Consider the following 19,288-nt stretch of genomic DNA (forward strand, 5'->3'; position numbering starts at 1 on the left):
TTAATGAACACAGCTGAAAGCACACAGCCTGAAGAATATTTGAAGCACTGAACTAAAATTAATTGCTTGATGATGGGGATGCTACAGCCACAGGGTCATCAATTTCTCACTCTTCTGATGAGGCTCCAGAATAACCAGTAGAAGTTTATTTACTGTTGTGATCCTGTGGCTGACTGGAAGACCTGCAGCTCAGTGCTGCTCTCCTGCATCACTGCAGAGTATTATACCATGTGACATTTGCCTGGAAATAAAATCAAAAGTCCAAATCTGAAATATGTGTATCTTTTTTGCACCATTGTAAAATATATACACATAATGAATTGTGAAGCTGTAATATTGAAAAAATGTTACAAAACAATGATAAATCAATAAATTTTATTTTTTTTAAATTTCTTACATACTTCTTAGTAAAAATTTGTTGAATGAATGAGTGAACAGCAGCACAGTTTCAGGAGAACTCAATACTCAATTATCTAGTAAAATAAATAGCTGGGAAATACAGACTGTACAACATGGCTTAGTGAGCTGAAATTTAGGATGGCTTATGTTTAGCTCTGAAATCCTACATCGCAACCTTCAAAACCTAACACAAACCCATGATGCATTGTCAATTTTCAAAATTCTTGTCTGTTATGCATTTTATCTAGGAAATACTTAATTACATAAGTACATACTTAATTACATAAGTACATAAGTACTCCCTAATTTTTTTTCTGTTTCTCTTTCATTGCTGCCCTCACATGTAGTTGCTTTTTCTTTTGCACTTCTTGACGCAAACTCTTTGTAAAAATGGCATGGGAATCCCCTGGTCAGTTCCCTACATGAAACTCTTGTTTTCCTCTCCTTCAAAAAACCAAGATTATTCAGACTCCCGAAAAGGCAGTTTTTGAGGAGAGGAAGGAAAAGACAAGATATTTTATCCCTGCTCCCCTGTCCCATCTCACCAATACAAAAATGAATGTACATTTATAAGGTCAACACACTAATCTCAGATGATAAATGGTTGAACTTGTTACCAGACCACTTAATGAGGAGGACATATAATGTTACACCATTGGAAAAGTATTCAACATGTAAATGAAGAATGCAAGTTAAAACTCTGAAATGATCATAAATGAGAACAAAAATTTCAAAAGATTTCAGTGTATGGGTGACATTTTCAGTTGGTTCAGTCTTTCCTCAAAGGAATTCAGAAAGTAAGAAGCTGACATCCTATCATCAATTTCCATTTGGGGTACAGAATAAGGAAAATAATGAAGTTTTTTCTTAAGGCTTTTATAGCTGCATTATTCTAAAACGACATAAACATCGACATTTGAATGTTAAATAAGAGAGGGGCCTTCCTGGTGGCGCAAGGAGTTAAGACGAAACCTATGAAGCTATCCGCAGCCACTGCAGCATGAGTTCAATCCCCGGCCAGGGAGGTACCCACATGGCGCATCAGACCTCTCCTGACTCGCCCACTGGGGAGCAATGTATTTCAGGCAATCTGCCTGTTCTGCTCCCCACTCTGTCTCTGGTGAATTCTCTCACTCCCCAACACCTCTGGCCTGTACTCCAGTTCTTGTATGCAAAAATAAATAAATCTTTTAAAAATAAATAAATAAACGGAGAAAGATTACTCAAATCAAGCGCCCTTAGAAATGAAAAAAGAATGTCATAGCAATTAGTTGGGAATAAAAAGGAAGCATAAAACACTCTTCCTATACAATTCCCTAAAGTCACTAAAAATCTACTCAGATGATTAAATTCTCTTTTTTGTTATAACGTTTAGTGTCTTAAAGATTGGAAAGAAATGAAAACAGACGTTCGGAAACTACGTTCCTCTTACCACGTAACTGCTTAACGATAACGTTTGAAAAAAAACAGAATCAATAAGGCAAACAACCACAGTAAAGCTCCACCTCCGTCCTCTGCACAGGTGGAAAAACAAACAAAACCCGACCACGAACGCAGCCAGCTCTTCCGCAAACAACAACTGACGTCCGCGCTCGCGCAAACAGCCTGATTGGTCCGCGCCAGCGGAAATAGCGTGGTAGGTCCGGGCCGCCACTTCAGAAACGTCTCTAGGCTGTGCGACGAGGCCGGAAGTGACGCAAAAGCTGCGACGCCAGCGCCGGCCGCCACCGGAGCGGGCTTTTGGTGGCTCCAGAGGCAGCGAGCTTTCCTTGGATGCTCGCGGCGGCGCGATCATGACCGGAAAGAAGTCTTCCCGGGAGAAGCGGCGCAAACGAAGCAGCCAAGAGGCAGCCGCGGCTCCCGCGGCCCCGGACGTGGTACCGGCCCTCGCCGGCAGCGGCAGTGGGAGCACCAGCGGCTGTGGGAGCACCAGCGGCTGTGGCAGCGTCAGCTGCTGTGGTAACACCAGCTTCACTGGGAGTGTCACGGGCGGTGGGAGCAGCGTGGAGCGCAGCGAGCGCAGGAAGCGGAGGAGCACGGACTCTTCTTCCAGCATCTCGGGCTCCCTCCAGCAGGTGCGTGCGCTCTCTGTCGCGGGCAGGGAGGGGTTTGTGAGAGTGGGATGGGATGCCCGCTGTGGCTCGCTGCTAGAGCTCCAGTTCCAAGGTTCCAGTCGTGCTTGAGATCCCAGCACCTGCATCTCGGTAAACCCCCTGTCCCCAGGGCCTGAACTTCAAGTTTCTGGATGTGCTTATCACCTAACTCGTTTTCCTTTGGGCACTTTTCACTCTGTTCTCTGTCTCCCTGAAACGTGTGGGTCCGGAGCTGTCCTTAAGTGCCCTTTGCGAGACACACTTTACTTTGGTCTTAGTTTTCACCTTTTAGTAGATTATGATTGACGTTGCAAGAGCTGGAAATGTAGCTTCAGAGGTTAAGAATATTAACCCCCTACTCACAAAAGTGTTAATAACTTCTACATTGGAATCCATTGTCTGACTATAAAAGCGATGTTTATGTTTCAGCAACCAGCCAGGATACCACAGTTTTAAAAATCGTGTGCTTATATTTTATGTACTGTGAAATAAATGCATGAATATATGCTTAAAGCTCATACAGTGTTGGAAGGGAAAAACTTGTCTTTTTTTAAACTTCCCCACAAATAGTTTGATACACCACCTCCTCATTAATTCTTGTCAGATATGTGTAAAGTCTCCACGTAAGTCATATTGTTATATGGCTCTCGCCTTCCATTGAATTGGCTGATATTATTGTATAGGGCTGAGGGAACTTTCTATATGTCGTACTTTTTTTTTTTAGTGACTACAAGATAGTGTCTTCATTGAATATTAGATTTCCAGTTTTATTGCAGTCAGAGTTAATATGAAAATGAATACCCCCATACAAACATCTTGTGCAAGAATTTCTTTAGTGAAGTCGCAGAATGAAAGTTGCTGTGTCAAGTTTATGCGTTAAAAAATATTTGGTAGGTATCAACCACCAAATGCTCACCAAGGAAGGCTTTATATTTCAAGTAGTATATAAAAATGCCCATTTGTGCAAATTTGCTTTATGCCCACTGTAAAATTTTTTTATCAGTTTATTGAGTAAAATCATTACTTCATTTGCTTACATTTACACTTTCCTTATTAATAGTGAGAGTGAATGTTTTTCTATTTTAATTTGCCATTTGATTCCTTTTTATGTAAATTGCACATATACAGCCTCTACTCATATTTTTGTTCGATACTCAAGTTCTTACTGGTAAGTTTTCACTCTGCATAAAGTCTTTGTTCTAATCCTTATGAAAGATATTTTGCAAATGTTACTTTGATTTTATACAAAGTGACTAGATAATCTTTTTCATTGCTTTATGAATTTTGTGTGTTTAGCAAGATCTCTTCTATTTCAAGATTATACAATTATTCTGTTTTTTCTAATACTTTTTAATGATACATATTTAAATTGGCAGTTAATGAAAGCATAAACAACTGTTTATTTCTGTGTATTTTCTTGTATGTAGCCTCACTGTTAATTATTAGTTTCAAACTGATTCTTAGAAAATTGCTACTAACAGGGAGTTTTGCCTCCTCTTCTTCAGTATTAGTATTTCTTATTCTTTGTTCTTTTGTATTATCTAAGACTTTTAATGTAGCATTGCATGGAAGCAGTGATAGTAGGTATATTTTTCCCAATCCTTTTTATAGTGGGACCATTTCAAATGTTCCATTAATAAGTATATTTGCCATCTGAAAGATGCCTTTTATCAAGTTAGGGAAATTATGTTCAGTTACTAGTTCCCCAAGGGATGTGAACTTTATCAGATGCTTTTATGTCATTCTGTTGAGATACATAATTTAATATTAAGTCATAGATAAGTAAGTCACATTGAATTCTCCTTGAAGTACTGTAATAGACCCTATATGTTTTGTTTGTTAGGCACAGCTGGAATTCAACAGTTATTTTTATTTTAAAAGATTTATTTATTCATACAAGAGCTGGGTACAGGCCAGAGGTTTGAGGGGTGAGAAGATTCACCAGAAGCAGAGTGGGAACAGAACAGGCAGACTGACTAGAAATATACTGCTGAGGAGAGCAGGTGAGCAAGTCAGGAGAGGTCTGCTGTGCCATATTGGTAGCTCCCTGGCTGGCAGGCGATCGGACTCCTGCTGCAGAGACTGGGGACTATTTCATAATGCTGTGCTTAATCCTGTGTGCCACCAGGGAGGCCTCCAACATAGTTATTTTGTGTCATAATTAAACACTATTTAGAATGAGAACTAAGTTTATTTGTTTAGAAGATGTCACTATATTTGGGACTGTAGATTGCATCTTAGAATTCTTGAGCATGCCATTGTATCTGTTGTATATTGAGTTCCCTATTACAACATTTTTGGTAGTAATTTTATAAAGGTATAAATCAGTGTGCTGTTCAGTAGTTGTAAATATTGAAAGAGTTGTGCAACCATCACTATAGTCAATTTAAAAATCTTTTTATCACACTGCAAAGAAACCCTTATAGCTAATACTCTCCCATCTGGTTCCTTACCTAAGCAACCAATAATCTACTTCCTGTCACTACAGTTGTATGTATTTCCCTGGTCTGGACATTTTGTATGAATGGAAATATATAACTCATGTTGTGACTGGTTTCTTTCACTTAGTGTAATGTTTTTTCAAAGTTCATCCATATTGTAACACATATCAGTACTTCATTCTTTTTTTGTGACTGATTAAATTTCCTGTAGGGCTATGTCACACTTTGTTTTTCTCATCATTTATCACTTGAGCGACATTTGGATTGTTTCTACCTTTTGGCAATTATGAATAATGCTGCTGTGAACATGTGTGTACAAGCTTTTGTGCACATATAAGATTGCATTTTCCCTGGCTTATATTATCTAAGAATGGAATTATTGAGTTATTTTGTAATTCTTTGAGAAACTGTCAAATTGTTTTGCAGAGCAGCTACACCATTTTATTTCCTGTTAGCAGTGAATGAGAATTCCATTTTCTCTACATCCTCACTAACACTTGAAATGCCTTAAAAGCCATCAGAATAAGAGCCAATCTTACTTTTTCATTTAATTATAGTATTTAAAAAAAAATGCCTGTTTTTAACCTGCTTTTAAAACAATTTTACTAGAAAATATAGCAAAGAAACCTACCTGTATATATCATTCAGGGTGATTTTTCCAAGGAAATAATTTTTGAATCGATATCTGAATTTGTTAATCTTGAAAGTACAGTGTAGAATGGGAGATGGGGAGGAAAGACTGTCGTAGACAGCGGTATGAAAATCCTGCCTTAATGAGATGAGGGGAGAATAGGTTATATTTGAGTAATTCAAAGAAATCCATGTTGTTTGTAGCATGAACAATGAACATGAAGACCCAGATTGGCTCTATTACCCAAAGAGCAGTGGAAAGTTATTGGATGTCATACAAAACAAATTGGAGATACCTTATGTTAGCTGTAGGGAGTCTAGTTAAGTGACTGTGAAATGATCTAGGGAAATTATTATGGTATATCTTGGACTAGAATTATGGCAGTAGAGTTGGTGATATAGTGTAAATTTAGGAGATAGGAGGAATTGATATAAACGTCTTAAATTGTGTGTTTGAATTTTATCAAATTATGTAGCAGTTTTAAAAATGATACTAGTTCCCGGTAGGCAGTAGTACTTTATTATGTAATATTTGTGATTTATATTGCTATCCCATTTCCTTATATGTATTTTAAAAGATTGATGATGCATGCGTATTATTTGTGAGTGAATAGTCTACTAGGGAAATATTTTAATTCTTTAGAAGTCTAAAAATTGTAGGAAAATATTAAGTATTGAGTATATTTTAATTATTGTGTTCTAAGATATTATATTATTTTTTCACTTTCTATCAATTTACTGAGCTTATTACAATGTGGAGAGTAAGATAAAAAATATTGAGCAATTAAAAGAATAACTATAAGAAAGAAAAAATAAAAAAAACCAAACAACTGTAAACCAGAGACACACTATGGGGGTGGGGGCAGGGAAAGGAGGGTTTGGGGTCAAAATAAGAGGGGTGCAATTGTATTGTATGGGGAATATAAAAATAAAAAAAAATTGAGCAATTAAATATTTTTCCCTTTGGGTTTAGATAAACAATCCATGCAAACACGGAATTTGGAAATGTTTAATAAAGAATATATGAAATTGAAGTCTAAAAATTATTTACATATCCCATACATTTTAAGTAGTATTATTTAATTATTTTTTAATCTCTTTTAATTTTAGGAAACCAAATATCTTTTGCCAGCTTTGGAAAAAGAATTGTTCTTGGCAGAGCACAGTGACCTTGAGGAAGGTGGACTGGACCTGACCGTGTCATTAAAGCCAGTTAGTTTCTATATATCTGACAAAAAAGAAATGCTTCAACAGTGTTTCTGTATCATAGGAGAAAAGAAGTTACAGAAGATGCTTCCTGATGTGTTAAAGGTACTTCATGACATACACTACCAGACTTTCCACATGATTAGACACATGTAAAATATGTGGCATATTTTTTTCTGTGGCACTCATTTTACTTAATGCAGATTATAATTAGTGTTTTCAACTAAAACAGGCTACTTCAAAAACATATAAAAAAGGATTTTGGAAAACTGCAAATGGCATTGTATATTTATAAATTTGTCAAGGATGAAAGGGGTAATTTACTGTATTTAGGTAAGAATTTATTGACCCTCTGAAAATAATTTTATTGAATGCAGGCATTACTAGTAAGTAGGAGCACTGATGACTCTGGTGCTTTAAGAAATAATGTATTGCTGGGCCACCCTGATGGCGCAAGGGTTTAAGCACAGCACTGTGAAGCAATCTGTAGCCTCCGCAGCATGAGTTCGATCCCCGGCCGGCCAGGGAGCAACCCACGTGGCACAGCAGACCTCTGCTGTCTCGCCTGCTGCTCCCCTTAGCAGTGTGTTTCGGTCAGTCTGCCTGTTCTGCTCCCCACTCTGTCTCTGGTGAATCCTCTCACCCCCCGGTACCTTGGCCTGTACCCCAGCTCTTGTATGCATAAATAAATATTTTTTAAAAAAAGAAATAATGTATTGCTGTAGAACAATACATAGTGATGTATTGGGTTGTTGGAAAAGTCATGACATATTTTTTCTATGTTTTTCAAAAAAAAATGTGTCTGTCATGACTTTTCTGAAAACCCAAGAGCTTATATTTCATTAATTTACAAATATTTCATATACTTCTGAAAATTAGTCAGAGAAGTACATGGTACTTAAATTTTGCAATTGTGGAAATTGGGTTTAGACAAGCTAAACCAAGCATCATATATTTAGGATGTATAGAACAAGGACTTGAATATTTAAACCTTTAGAGTAGTTACCTAGCACAAATAGGCTGCTATTAAACAATATATGGACATTGGAACCTGACTTACTCTTTAGTTCATTCTTTAAATTCATTTCCCATTAACTCTATCAAGTATAATGTTCACATGTTAACTAGTAGTTTTGCAGATATCAGCCCATAAAAGAATTTATGTGGTTTTAATGTAAGATTTTACTAACCAAACTTTTTTTGGATTGCTGTTTTCTAGTTACATTAGTGCTATGTTACATAAATGCGTTTTTAAAATTCATTTTCTTTAGAACTGTTCAATAGAAGAAATTAAAAAACTATGTCAAGAACAGTTAGAGCTGCTATCTGAAAAAAAAATCTTGAAGATTCTTGAGGGTAAGAATACATATTTCTACATTTTGATAACATTAGTAAACACTATGTTCAGCAAAATCTTAGGTATATATATTTTTTCCTTGAAATTTATTTATTTTTCATTATTGAGTAATCACTGAAAAGTATTTTTACTTCTATTTGTGCTAAGAAATATAACTCACATATTAGAATAGCATTTTACAAATGGACTTTTTGATGATTTATGCATACTATTTTCCAAATCAAGCATACAGGTTAGAGTATAAGTTTATACACAGTAAAAAATCGAAATAAAATGTTTACCCAAAGTGCTATAGAAAATTAACTTCATAATTATAATTTTTTATTGTTTTCTTTATATTTATTACTTTTGGTTACCTATTTGCTCTAATGAGAAGTGGATGCAGAATTAGAAGAATTTCTTACAATTTGCCAACATTTATATTTTTGTCTGAAATATCACTCCTCTTTATGATACTATCACCTGTAGAATTTTGGATTTTTAGGTATTTTTTTGCTTTTGTAGCTTTACAAGGATTTGAGCTTTAGCATCATAAGAGAAGCAACAAGAATGGAGACTTTCAATTTCTACAGATATCTTTTTAAATAAAATGTTTAATGGAATTTGTAATCGGCATAAGATGTATACATATGTGTATAATCTGAAAGTATATATACACACTCTTCTGTGTGTTTGTGAGTGCATTTAAGTAATAGATAACAGGGAGGCAATAAGAAATACCTAATAGTCATTAAAAACTCATTTTAAATACAAGCAATTAAAAGTGTCATCTTTCAACAACTATAAAGTTCTTTGAACTGCATAATTTTTAAAGATAACAACCTTTTTTATAATGATTTTAACTGTTCTATGAGCATGCTTTCAGTTTTATTTTATTTTATTTATAAGGTGACAATGGTATGGACTCTGATGTGGAAGAGGAGGCAGATGATGGCTCTAAGATGGGATCTGATGTAGTCAATCAGTAAGTAAAACTTTCATTTTCATTTCAAAATTTCTTTGTTATTCCTTACCTCAAGAATGTGATTGTTTTCTGGTGTTTATTTATATGAACCATTTCAACAGTGTAGAAGAATTGATTTGTTTACTTGTAATTATTGGTCATTTTGGTTTATATAAGGATAGAGTTAATTGCTTTGAGGATTAAGATAATTTTCTTAAACTCCTAGTCATAAATATAGGACAACAGCAATGCCACCTTGAAGTGGAATTATGTCTCATTCAGAATTTGCGTATACTGTCAGCGGTATCCACTATATATTAAGTACTTACTCCACCAGGAGTAAATAGCTTAGAACACTTACCTCACTGATTCTTCTGTATACTGAGCAATGTGCATATTTCTTTTGGAACTTTATGTGGATTTTAGCTTTATCATCATAAATGAAGGAAAAAAATGGAAACTTTTGATAACAGTTTCAATTTTTGAAACTTTTGTCTAAATTTCATGGATGAGATGGTTCATTTTATATTGGTACAGATAATTTAATTGTTATAGTGATAAAAAATGCCTAAAATTTTGGGATGCTGACTAATCAAGGAGACATGTGCTATTTTCCCTCTAGATTATTCTATCCTGCCATGATTCATCAAACTTTGACCCACTAATTTTAGCATTCATTGATGATTTTGGCTAATATAATTATTTTTTGTTGTTGCAAAGACTGTTTTGTATCTCTCTGTAAAGAGTGGTAGCACAAATAAGAATAAACTAACAGAGGAAGTACTTCGCATAAATAAGTAGTACATTGGTGAATATACACCCGAGGGGGGGAAGAAAAAAACCTGTATTGTGGGGGTAAAAAAGGAATGTAAAATAACATAATACTAATGGGTAAATGTCACAAAAGACAGACTAGTTGATTTCATATTAAAACTGTAAAAGCTATCATGTATTCTACTTGAACTGAAGCATTAAAGAACTCTTATTGCTTGGATGCTTCATAATTAGTAATTTTTGGTCATCCCATTTGGACACATGTGGGTGTCATAGGGCGATTTATACTTAACTACGGAATAGAAACTTTACATATTGGTTTCCCTTCAAAATTCTTGGCTTTAAATTATTGTAGTAACTAATCTATTTCAGCTAGTTAATCATTTACAAGGCTTGTCACTTTCTAGCACCTAAAAAATTCTTAAATTATCTAAATTGATCATTTTGTTTCTTGATGTTACTTAGAGAATTCTGAATTGAACTTTTGCTTGATTACACTTATTTTGCCTTTATTCAATTAATTTTTCCCAGCTTTTGAAATGTTGTCAAGGCTAGTGTTTTTCACACCGGAATACTAATGTTATCTTTTCTACTTCTAAACCATTTATTGGCTACCCAGTGAGATTAGAAATTTAAATCTTTTATGAGATGTTATGATCTCACAATGTTTGACTTCTTTTCCATTTATCTAATGGAAAAAAATGAAGAATAGATTTAAAGTGACTATCATGAAAAAACACTTTAATGTGCTTATGAGATAGGTCATGTTAACTTTTTTTTTTTTAAAGATTTATTTATTTATTTGTTTATATAAGCACTGGGTACAGTCAGAAGTGCGGAAGGGTGAGAGAATTCACCAGAGCCAGAGCGGGGAGCAGAGCAGGCAGAGGGACCAAAGTACACTGCTGAGGGGAGCAGCGGGGCGGCAGGAGAGGTCTGCGCTCCATGTGGGACCCTCCTCCGGTGGCCGGGGATCGAACCGGCACTGCAGAGGCTGCGGGCAGCTTCGCAACCCAGCACTCAACAACTGTGCCACCGGGGAGGCCCATGTTAACTTTTTTTAATGCTGCAGTGAGGTGATTGAATAGTCACTAATAGTATCAAAAATTGGCTTAATAGCCACTGTTGGTTTGGTAAGTGCCAGATCATTGAGATTCTTTTGAATTATTTGAGAATACAGGCATTTCTCAAAAGAAAAAACAAATTGTTTGGCCAAAGATGCCAAAATAAAAATAAGAGTTAACACTTACTGAGCATTTTATGCCAGACACTGTTATAATTACTTAATTTGACTTCATTCATTCATTGGATTTGTACAACAGCCATGTGAAGTAGATGGTACTAGCATCATCATTTTATAGATAGAAGAGTAAGGCCCAAAAATGATTTGTGCCCCTGAAAGGAAGAGGATCTGAGATTTTCAGTTACCTTTTGATATGCAGGAGAGACTATAGATAGGGAACCTTATTCTCTTCAATGTATTGAGCAAAATCTGAGGCACAGAGTCAAGGCAGTGATTTGTCCTTCCATGCCTTAGGAGGCCTCTTAAGAGGACTCAGTTGGCAGAATCCTTTGTGTTTCATTGGTGTGTTTGATATCTTCCTGTTTGTTTTGTGCTTAGAGTTGATTCAGTCCTGTTAATTTTTATACAGGGAAATTGAACTGATGGGCAGACCCACAGAAACCTCCTTCCTTTGCTTAACAGATTGTTGGCTAATATATTTGGTGCTTAGTGCTAACAGTTCCCATGTTTTTATTGCATGTTGATTTTCCCCTTTCTGATCGATGCCAGTAGTCTGACCTGTCTGGAATATGAGGGAATAGTCAATTACAGTAAGCAGGGGACGATTATAGGAATTCTCTAACTTGATTTTTTTGTTTTGTTTTTTTTTAGAGGCATGTTTTACTTATTTATTTATTTGTTTGTTTGTTTTGTTTATACATGCACTGGGTATAGTCAGAAGCGCGGCAGGGTGAGAGAATTCACCAGAGCCAGAGCGGGGAGCAGAGCAGGCAGAAGGACCGAAGTACACTGCTGAGGGGAGCAGCGGGCGGCAGGAGAGGTCTGCGCGCCATGTGGGACCCTCCTCCGGTGGCCTGGGAGCAGCCGGGGATCGAACCGGCGCCGCAGAGACTGCTGGCAGCTTTGTAACCCAGCGCTCAACCGCTGCGCCACCAGCGAGGCCTGGAATTCTCTAACTTGAAATAGGAAATCTAAGTGGAATAAGTAGCACAGGAAGAGTCTGTGGAGCACAGAATTTATAGAATTTATAGAATACAGGAAAGAAAACTTCAGGGAACTAATGAATGAAAACTCTTAAAAAAATACATTTAGAACAAATATAATTTCAGAAACTGAAAAATAATTCTAAATTAAGTAGGTGAATCGATGACGAGATTAGTTATAACTGGACACTTAAGTCATTATCCTGAAAAATCAAGTTGTTTAAATACAAACCAATAGAGAAAAATCATACAATCACAGAACTACAGTTTGTGATATAGTTAGAAACCAGAGTGTATTCAGTTTTTTTTTCTCAATTGCTTTGACTCTGGGGTTTTTTTGTTCCATAGAAATTTTAGAATTTTTTTTTTCTGTGAATAATTGGAATTTTGATAAGAATTGCTTGAATTGCTTGGGTTGTACGAGCGTTTTAACAATATCAGATCATTCCAAGCCATGAGCGCAGAATGTCTTTCCGTTTGTTATATTTTCATTTTCTTTGATTAATGTCTTACAGTTTTCAGTTTACAGGACTTTCAATCTCTGGTTAAATTTATTCCTAGATTTATTCTTTTTGATAAGATTTTTTTTTTTAATTTTTTTAGAGGTTTTTTTTGAGGTTTTCTTTATTTATACAAGAACCGGGGTACAGGCCAGATGAATGGGAGGGTGAGAGGATTAGCCAGAGACATAGTGGGGAATAGAACAGGCAGACTGATGAAATACACTGCTGAGTGGAGCAGCAGGCAAGACAGGAGAGGTCTGCTTGCCATGTGGGTTGCTCTGAGGTCAGCGGTGATCAAACCGTCACTGCAGAGGCTGCGGACAGCTTCACAGCTCTGTGCTCAACCGTCTGCACCACCGGGGAGGCCCCCTTGATAAGACTTTAAATGGGGTTATTAATTTTTCTTTCTGATAGTTGTTAATAATGTATAGAAACACAGTAGATTTTTGCGTGTTCATTTTGTATCCTGCAACTTTATAGAATTTGTTTATTCGGAAAGGTTTTTGTTGAAGTCTTTAGGGTTTTCCATATGTATTATTAAGCTACTTATAAATAGTGATAGTTTTACTTCTTTCCGCGTGGAACCCTTTTCTTTCTTGCCTACTATTTTTTTTTTTTAAGACTTTCTTTTTATTTATTTTGTACAAGAACTGGGGTACAGGCCAGATGCACGGGAGGGTGAGAGGATTCACCAGAGACAGAGTGGGGAACAGAACAGGCAGACTGACAAAATACACTGCTGACAGGAGCAGCGGGCATGACAGGAGAGGTCTGTCTTGCCATGTGGGATCCTCCCGGCCAGCCAGAATCGAACTAGCGTGGCACTCAACTGCCTGCGCCCCCAGGGGAGGCCCCTTGCCGACTGTTTCTGACTAGGACTTCTAATACTATGTTTAATAAAAGTGAAATCAGAGCATGTGATAATATCCCTTTGTTCTTCTTCCTCAAGATTGCTTTGCCTCTTTGAGTTTTGAGAATATCTTCGTCTTGTTCCTGGTCTTAGAGGAGAAGTTGTAAGCTTTTTACTACTGTGTGAGATGTTAGCTGTGTGGTTTTGTTATATATGGCCTTTATTATGTTTAGGCATGTTTCCTCGGTTGATACTTTGTTGAGAGTAGTTGTCATATGATATGTCAAATGGATATTGAACTTTGTCAAATTATTTTTATACATCTGTTAAGGGTTGATTTTTTAAGCTTCTGTTCATGTGTTGTATTACATTTATTGATTGGATGTTGAACTATCCATCTTTGCATACCTGGTTGATATAAATCCCCTTAAATATGGTGTATGTTTTTTCCCATGTATTTATTTTATTTTATTTTATTTTTTTAAGATTAATTAATTTATACAAGCACTGGGTACAGTCAGAAGCACGGGAGGGTGAGAGAACTCACCAGAGTGGGGAGCAGAGCAGGCAGACGGACAAAATACGCTGCTGAGGGGAGCAGCGGCGTGGCAGAAGTCTGCGCTCCATGTGGGACCCTCACCTGTGGCCGGGGATTGAACCGGTGCTGCAGAGGCTGTGGGCAGCCTTGTAGCCCAGCGCCCAACCACTGTGCCACCAGGGAAGCCCTTTTCCCCTGTATTGTGGAATTTATTTTCCTAACATTTTGTTAAGAATTTTTTTAATTTATGTTCATCAAGAATATTGGCCTGCAATTTTCTTTTTTTATTCTGACATCCTTATCTGGTTTTGCTATCAGAGTAATAGTGGCCTCATAAAAATGAGTTTGGAAGAGTTCTCACCTCTTCTGTTTTTTTCACGTAGTTTAAGAAGGATCAGTATTAATTCTTCTTTGACTGGTAGAAATCACGAGTGAAGCTTTCTAGTCCTAAGTTTTTGTTTGTTGAGAGGGATTTGATTAGTGATTTAAAACTTTTCCTCTAACGTTGCTTGTTTCTAGGATTGATCCATTTCTTCTAGTTTATTGAATTTGATGACATCTTATAGTATATTTATATATTTTAACTGATTGATTGATTCTAATAGAATCCAGATATAGTTTGGAGATCATGTGTTCAATATGATTGTTAATATCACAAAACTGAGATTAAAGGGAAGGTTTAGGTTTGATAGATTAAAGCTCAATGATTAGACCAGGAACTTAATCATATTTTAAAGGAATTAGAAAACTAACATCTAAAAAAGGTTGGAAATATATAATAACAATGAAAGTAAGAACTAAAAATAACGAAATAGAAAACAAAAAAAAAGCATCATTAAGTTCATAAACTTGGACTTTGTAAAGACTGGTCACATTAGGTCTGATTAAAGAAAGAAGTAGACAGCAATTATAATTAAGATTAGGAAGGAAGAAGAGATAACCACAGACAATTGTGAGCTTAAAAGAATAATGAGAATGCACACGCAGCAATTTATTAACAAACTTGAAACTAACAAAGGGATGGTTTTCTGTCAAAATACAAATTAACGAAATAGAACCCTGCTAAAAGTAGAAAACAGGAAAAGGTTAACAAAGAAGAAATTGGAAAGGAGAGTAAAGGTTTCCTCCTGAAAAAGCACTGCTCAAAAGTAGATTCACGAACAGAATTGCATAAATCAATAAATGTAATATGTTTACAGCTAATAAAAAATTCAATAAATGCCATTTACTATTGTTTTCAAACAAATTACACCTGTGTTATTTAAATTAGTCTGGGCTCTAAGAAAAGGTCTTCATATTACTTCTGCATAATATTAATACCCAAAATCTCATAAGTAATGTTAAAAATGTGTGTGTGGGATTATAGCCCATCTCACTTGTGAATATATAAAAATTATAGGTACAGTGTTAGAATATAGAATTCAACAATGTATCAATTACACTACTGACCATGTAGGATTTATTGCAGGAATTGTAAAGAGACTTAATTAGAAAATGTATTAGCATAATTCATATTAGCATATTAAAGGAGAAAAATTACATGGTCAGATAAGTAGATGCTAAAAAGTCCTTTAATAATATTCAGCACTCATTTCTAATAGAAGCTGTATATAAAAAGAGACATAGTAGAAAACTACTTAGACATGATAAAAGCCATCTGATCAGACTAAACTACTGATTGGTGAATTAAAGTGAGGACCTGGACAGGAAGCATGTTATGAGCATTCATTTTTAACATTCATTTGTGGGGGTAGGGGACTGTAGGGTGTCTAGCGGACAAAAATTACATGCATGCAAAAAACAGGTAGCAAAGTTGGGGAGGGACTGATTGATAAGTTTTAGAAAAGAAAAATCAAAATTAGGTCTCTAGTTTATAAGATTATAAATCTGAAACACCTGAGAGATATTGGATGGACTTGGAGATAAGATGGACTTTAAGAAGAGTGTTAAAAAAATCCAACAACTTTTCTCTCTTCTAATAGAAGCATGTCTAAAGAAATGTATTAGTCAGGGTTTTCTAGAGACATAGAACCAGTAAGGTAATATAGTTGACCCTGGAACAACATGGGTTTCATCTGTGTAGGTCCTCTAACATATAGCAGGTGATAGAAACTTATGCTATCAATAAATATACTACTGTACTGTAAATGTATTTTCCTGACTTTTTTTTTCTTCCTTTGTTGTATTATACAGTATATAGTGCATGTACATATACAAATTATGTGATAATCGTCTATGTTACCAGTCTGGCTTCTGCTGGACGGCAGGATATTTATTAGTAGTTAACTTTTTGGGGGGTCAAAAGTGATGTGAATTTTTGACTGCATAGGGGATCAAGGCTCCTAACTTGCATTGTTCAAGGATCAACTGTATGAAAATATGTAAAAGAAGAGATTTATTATATAAATTGGTTTATGTAGTTATGAATGCCAGGAAGTTCCATAATCTGCCATCTCTAAAGAAGACAACCAAGAAAGCTGGTAGTTTAACTGAGCCTGAGTCTTAAGCTTAGAGAATGGTGGGGGGTGGGAGAAGTGATGGTGTAAGTCCCAGTCTGACTCCAAAAGCCAAAGAACCAGGAGTGCCAGTGGTTTGCCATTCCTCTGTTTTTTCTGTCCCAGTCCTCAAAGGATTAGATGATGACCACCCTCATGGGGCGGGTCATCCACCCATTTTACCAGTTCAAATACTAATCTCTTCCAGGGACATTCTCACAGACATGCAAAAGTAACATTTTACCAGCTGTCAGGCATTCCTTAGCTCAGTCAAGTTGACACATAAAATTAGCCAACATTGCAAATTAGAAAAAAATAATCTTTTCACAATACCTACAAAAAACTGTGATATACATTCATACATTTAACAGTAAACGGAAAATCTTATGATCTTATTAGAAGACAGTCATGTCCTGAAAAAAATAGAAATATGATTTGTGTAATCTATATGGGGGGTGAGGAGGGTGGAAGAGGTTTTTAAATAAGTTTAAAAACCCAGAAACCATAAAGTAAAATAGAAAGAATTATTCATTTGAATAATTATTCATTTGAAAAATTTTGTTCTAATTTGACACACATAATGTTAACATGTGTCAAAGTCAGTAACAAAACAAAAGGTCTGAAAGAGGGATTTGTATACTAGATGGAATAATACTAAAATCCGTCTAGGTTGAATTCAGAGCAAAAAGATTTACATGAGGAAATAAAGGAAATTTATAGTAATAAAATGTGAAATTCACATAGAAGATCTAACAGATGTATACCTCATATCTGATTCACTTATCCATATGTATGTATACTTCCTCTGTGTAGCTTTTTAAAGCAAAAACTACAGGAATTATTTAAAATAGGAGGAAGTATATGAGTAGTAGGAGCTTGATTTTGTCTTTTCTGTCTCATGAGAGATCATATGGATGAAAAAGTAAGAATATTAAATATCCTAAAAGCAGTAATTGATATACATCATATCTGTACTATGAAAATAATATATTGATACCTCCTATAGAATATTCATAATGATTCTTGGTCATAAAATGTCAATAAAATACATAAAGAAAAAATTACCTGATTTTAGAGCACTAAACTGAAACAAAAAATGGTTGAGGAATTTCACCATCTACACAGTTTAAAATTCAACAACTTTTAGTTTAAATAATTAGAAACTACCAGAAAACTAAGAAATCATATGCTAACCTAATGAGTTTTATAGGATGCAGCTAAAGTAGTACTGAGAATGAACCTTTAGCCTTAAATATATATTATTAATGCACAAATAATTAAAAATAAGTGAATTGTATATGCAATTCAATAAATTAATAAAGAGCAACATAATAAACTTAAAAAAAAACAGAAGTATGTAGGTAATGGCATATGTAAATATGAATGGCTAATCTTTTCTTTCTAAGTTAGGAACAACCAAGAATATTTACTCTCATCAAGCCTGTTCACTGCTCTGGCAGTTCTAACAGGTGCAATAAAGCAAGAAAAAGAAATAAAAGGCTATAGATTAGAAAGGTGGGAGGGGTATGGGAGAGCTGTCTCGGTTTGCAGAAAGCATACTAAGGTCTGTTGGAGCTACTTTAACAAAATACCACAGATTGGGTAGTTTATAAACAGTGAAAGTTTATTCTTAGTTGTGGAGGCTTGAAGTTTGAGATCAGAGTACCAGTATAGTCAGGTGAGAGTACTCATCTAGGTTGTAGAATTCTTGTATTCTCACATTGCAGAAGGGGCTTTGAGATTTGTAAAATCTTTTTCTGAACAGTTATAATCCCATGGGGCCCTAATCACCTTCCAGAAGACACTACCTAATACCATCATCTTTGAGGTTTAGGATTTCAATATATGAACTTAGTAGGAGACACAAACATTCAGACCATAGTACATAACCAACTATGTAGAAAAATCTCAAGAATGAACAACAGAGAAAGAATGGATTCTCTCCTGGTGCCTCCAGAAATGCAGCATTGCCTGCACCTTGATAATAGTGTCCTAAAACCCATTTCATATTTCTTACCTCCAGAACTATCAAAGAATAAATTCATGTTGCCTCAATGTCACTAAATTTGTGACCATTTGTTATAATGACTATGGAAAACTAAGGCAAGGTTCTTGATTAAAACCTAGACATAAGCTAAAGTTCAAATTGTTTGTCTCGAACTATAGAGATAATTTGTTTGATCTAAAAGTTAATTTTTTTCCAAATGCTTTCCAACACTTAAAAAACTAAAGAACACAACAATATCTGGATTTCTGAGTTGCTTGAAAAATCAGATCAGATCAAGCAACTTTTCCTGAGAGCAAGAAATTAATTGGATTATGTATAATTACTCTTTTTTTGCATGGTATGTTTATTTTTTCAGTGTGTCACAGAGCACTTCATTTGCCTGAATGGTAATGTGCAAAGTATCTATAAAAAAATCGAATGAAGGGGAAATAAAATAAATAAAATCCAAAGGTTGGCTTTGGAACCAATTATATCATTTTGTCTTATCAACTGGAATGTAAGCTTTTGCCTCTTTTTCCCAATTTTGAAGAGCCAAAATATTCAAATAGGTATACATAGAACAATTTTATATCATTAAAGATATATGAAAATTTCAGTAGGTTTTCTTATGGGCAACTTACACTCTTTTAGTATTTTTTTTTTTTAAATTAGAAAGTATATATAGTAGAATTGTCTAAGAAACCCAAATTTCAATGTGATGTATATATGAGAATGTATGTGGAATTTAATATGCCATATGTCAGTTAATTTTCTTATGCAGTCTAATTTTTTAAGATGCAGAAGTACACATAGGTATTTGTATACAAATAAAAAATTCTAAAATTA

General features: G+C 35.2%; 1 protein-coding gene across 1 annotated transcript in view; it reads left to right on the top strand.

The window, feature by feature from the left end:
* Positions 1–2,192: 2,192 nt before the first annotated feature.
* CAAP1 (caspase activity and apoptosis inhibitor 1) overlaps positions 2,193–19,288 on the top strand; it is a gene marked incomplete at both ends in the record, with an annotated part of 28,270 nt that continues 11,174 nt past the window's right edge. The window contains 2 exons of the mRNA XM_084239011.1: positions 2,193–2,474; positions 6,674–6,874. Coding sequence (XP_084095137.1) covers positions 2,193–2,474; positions 6,674–6,874 — 483 coding nt within the window. The remainder of the gene's footprint in view (positions 2,475–6,673; positions 6,875–19,288) is intronic.

Source organism: Talpa europaea (assembly GCF_964194135.1).
Source record: "Talpa europaea genome assembly, chromosome: 7".
In the NCBI taxonomy this organism is placed as follows: domain Eukaryota; kingdom Metazoa; phylum Chordata; class Mammalia; order Eulipotyphla; family Talpidae; genus Talpa; species Talpa europaea.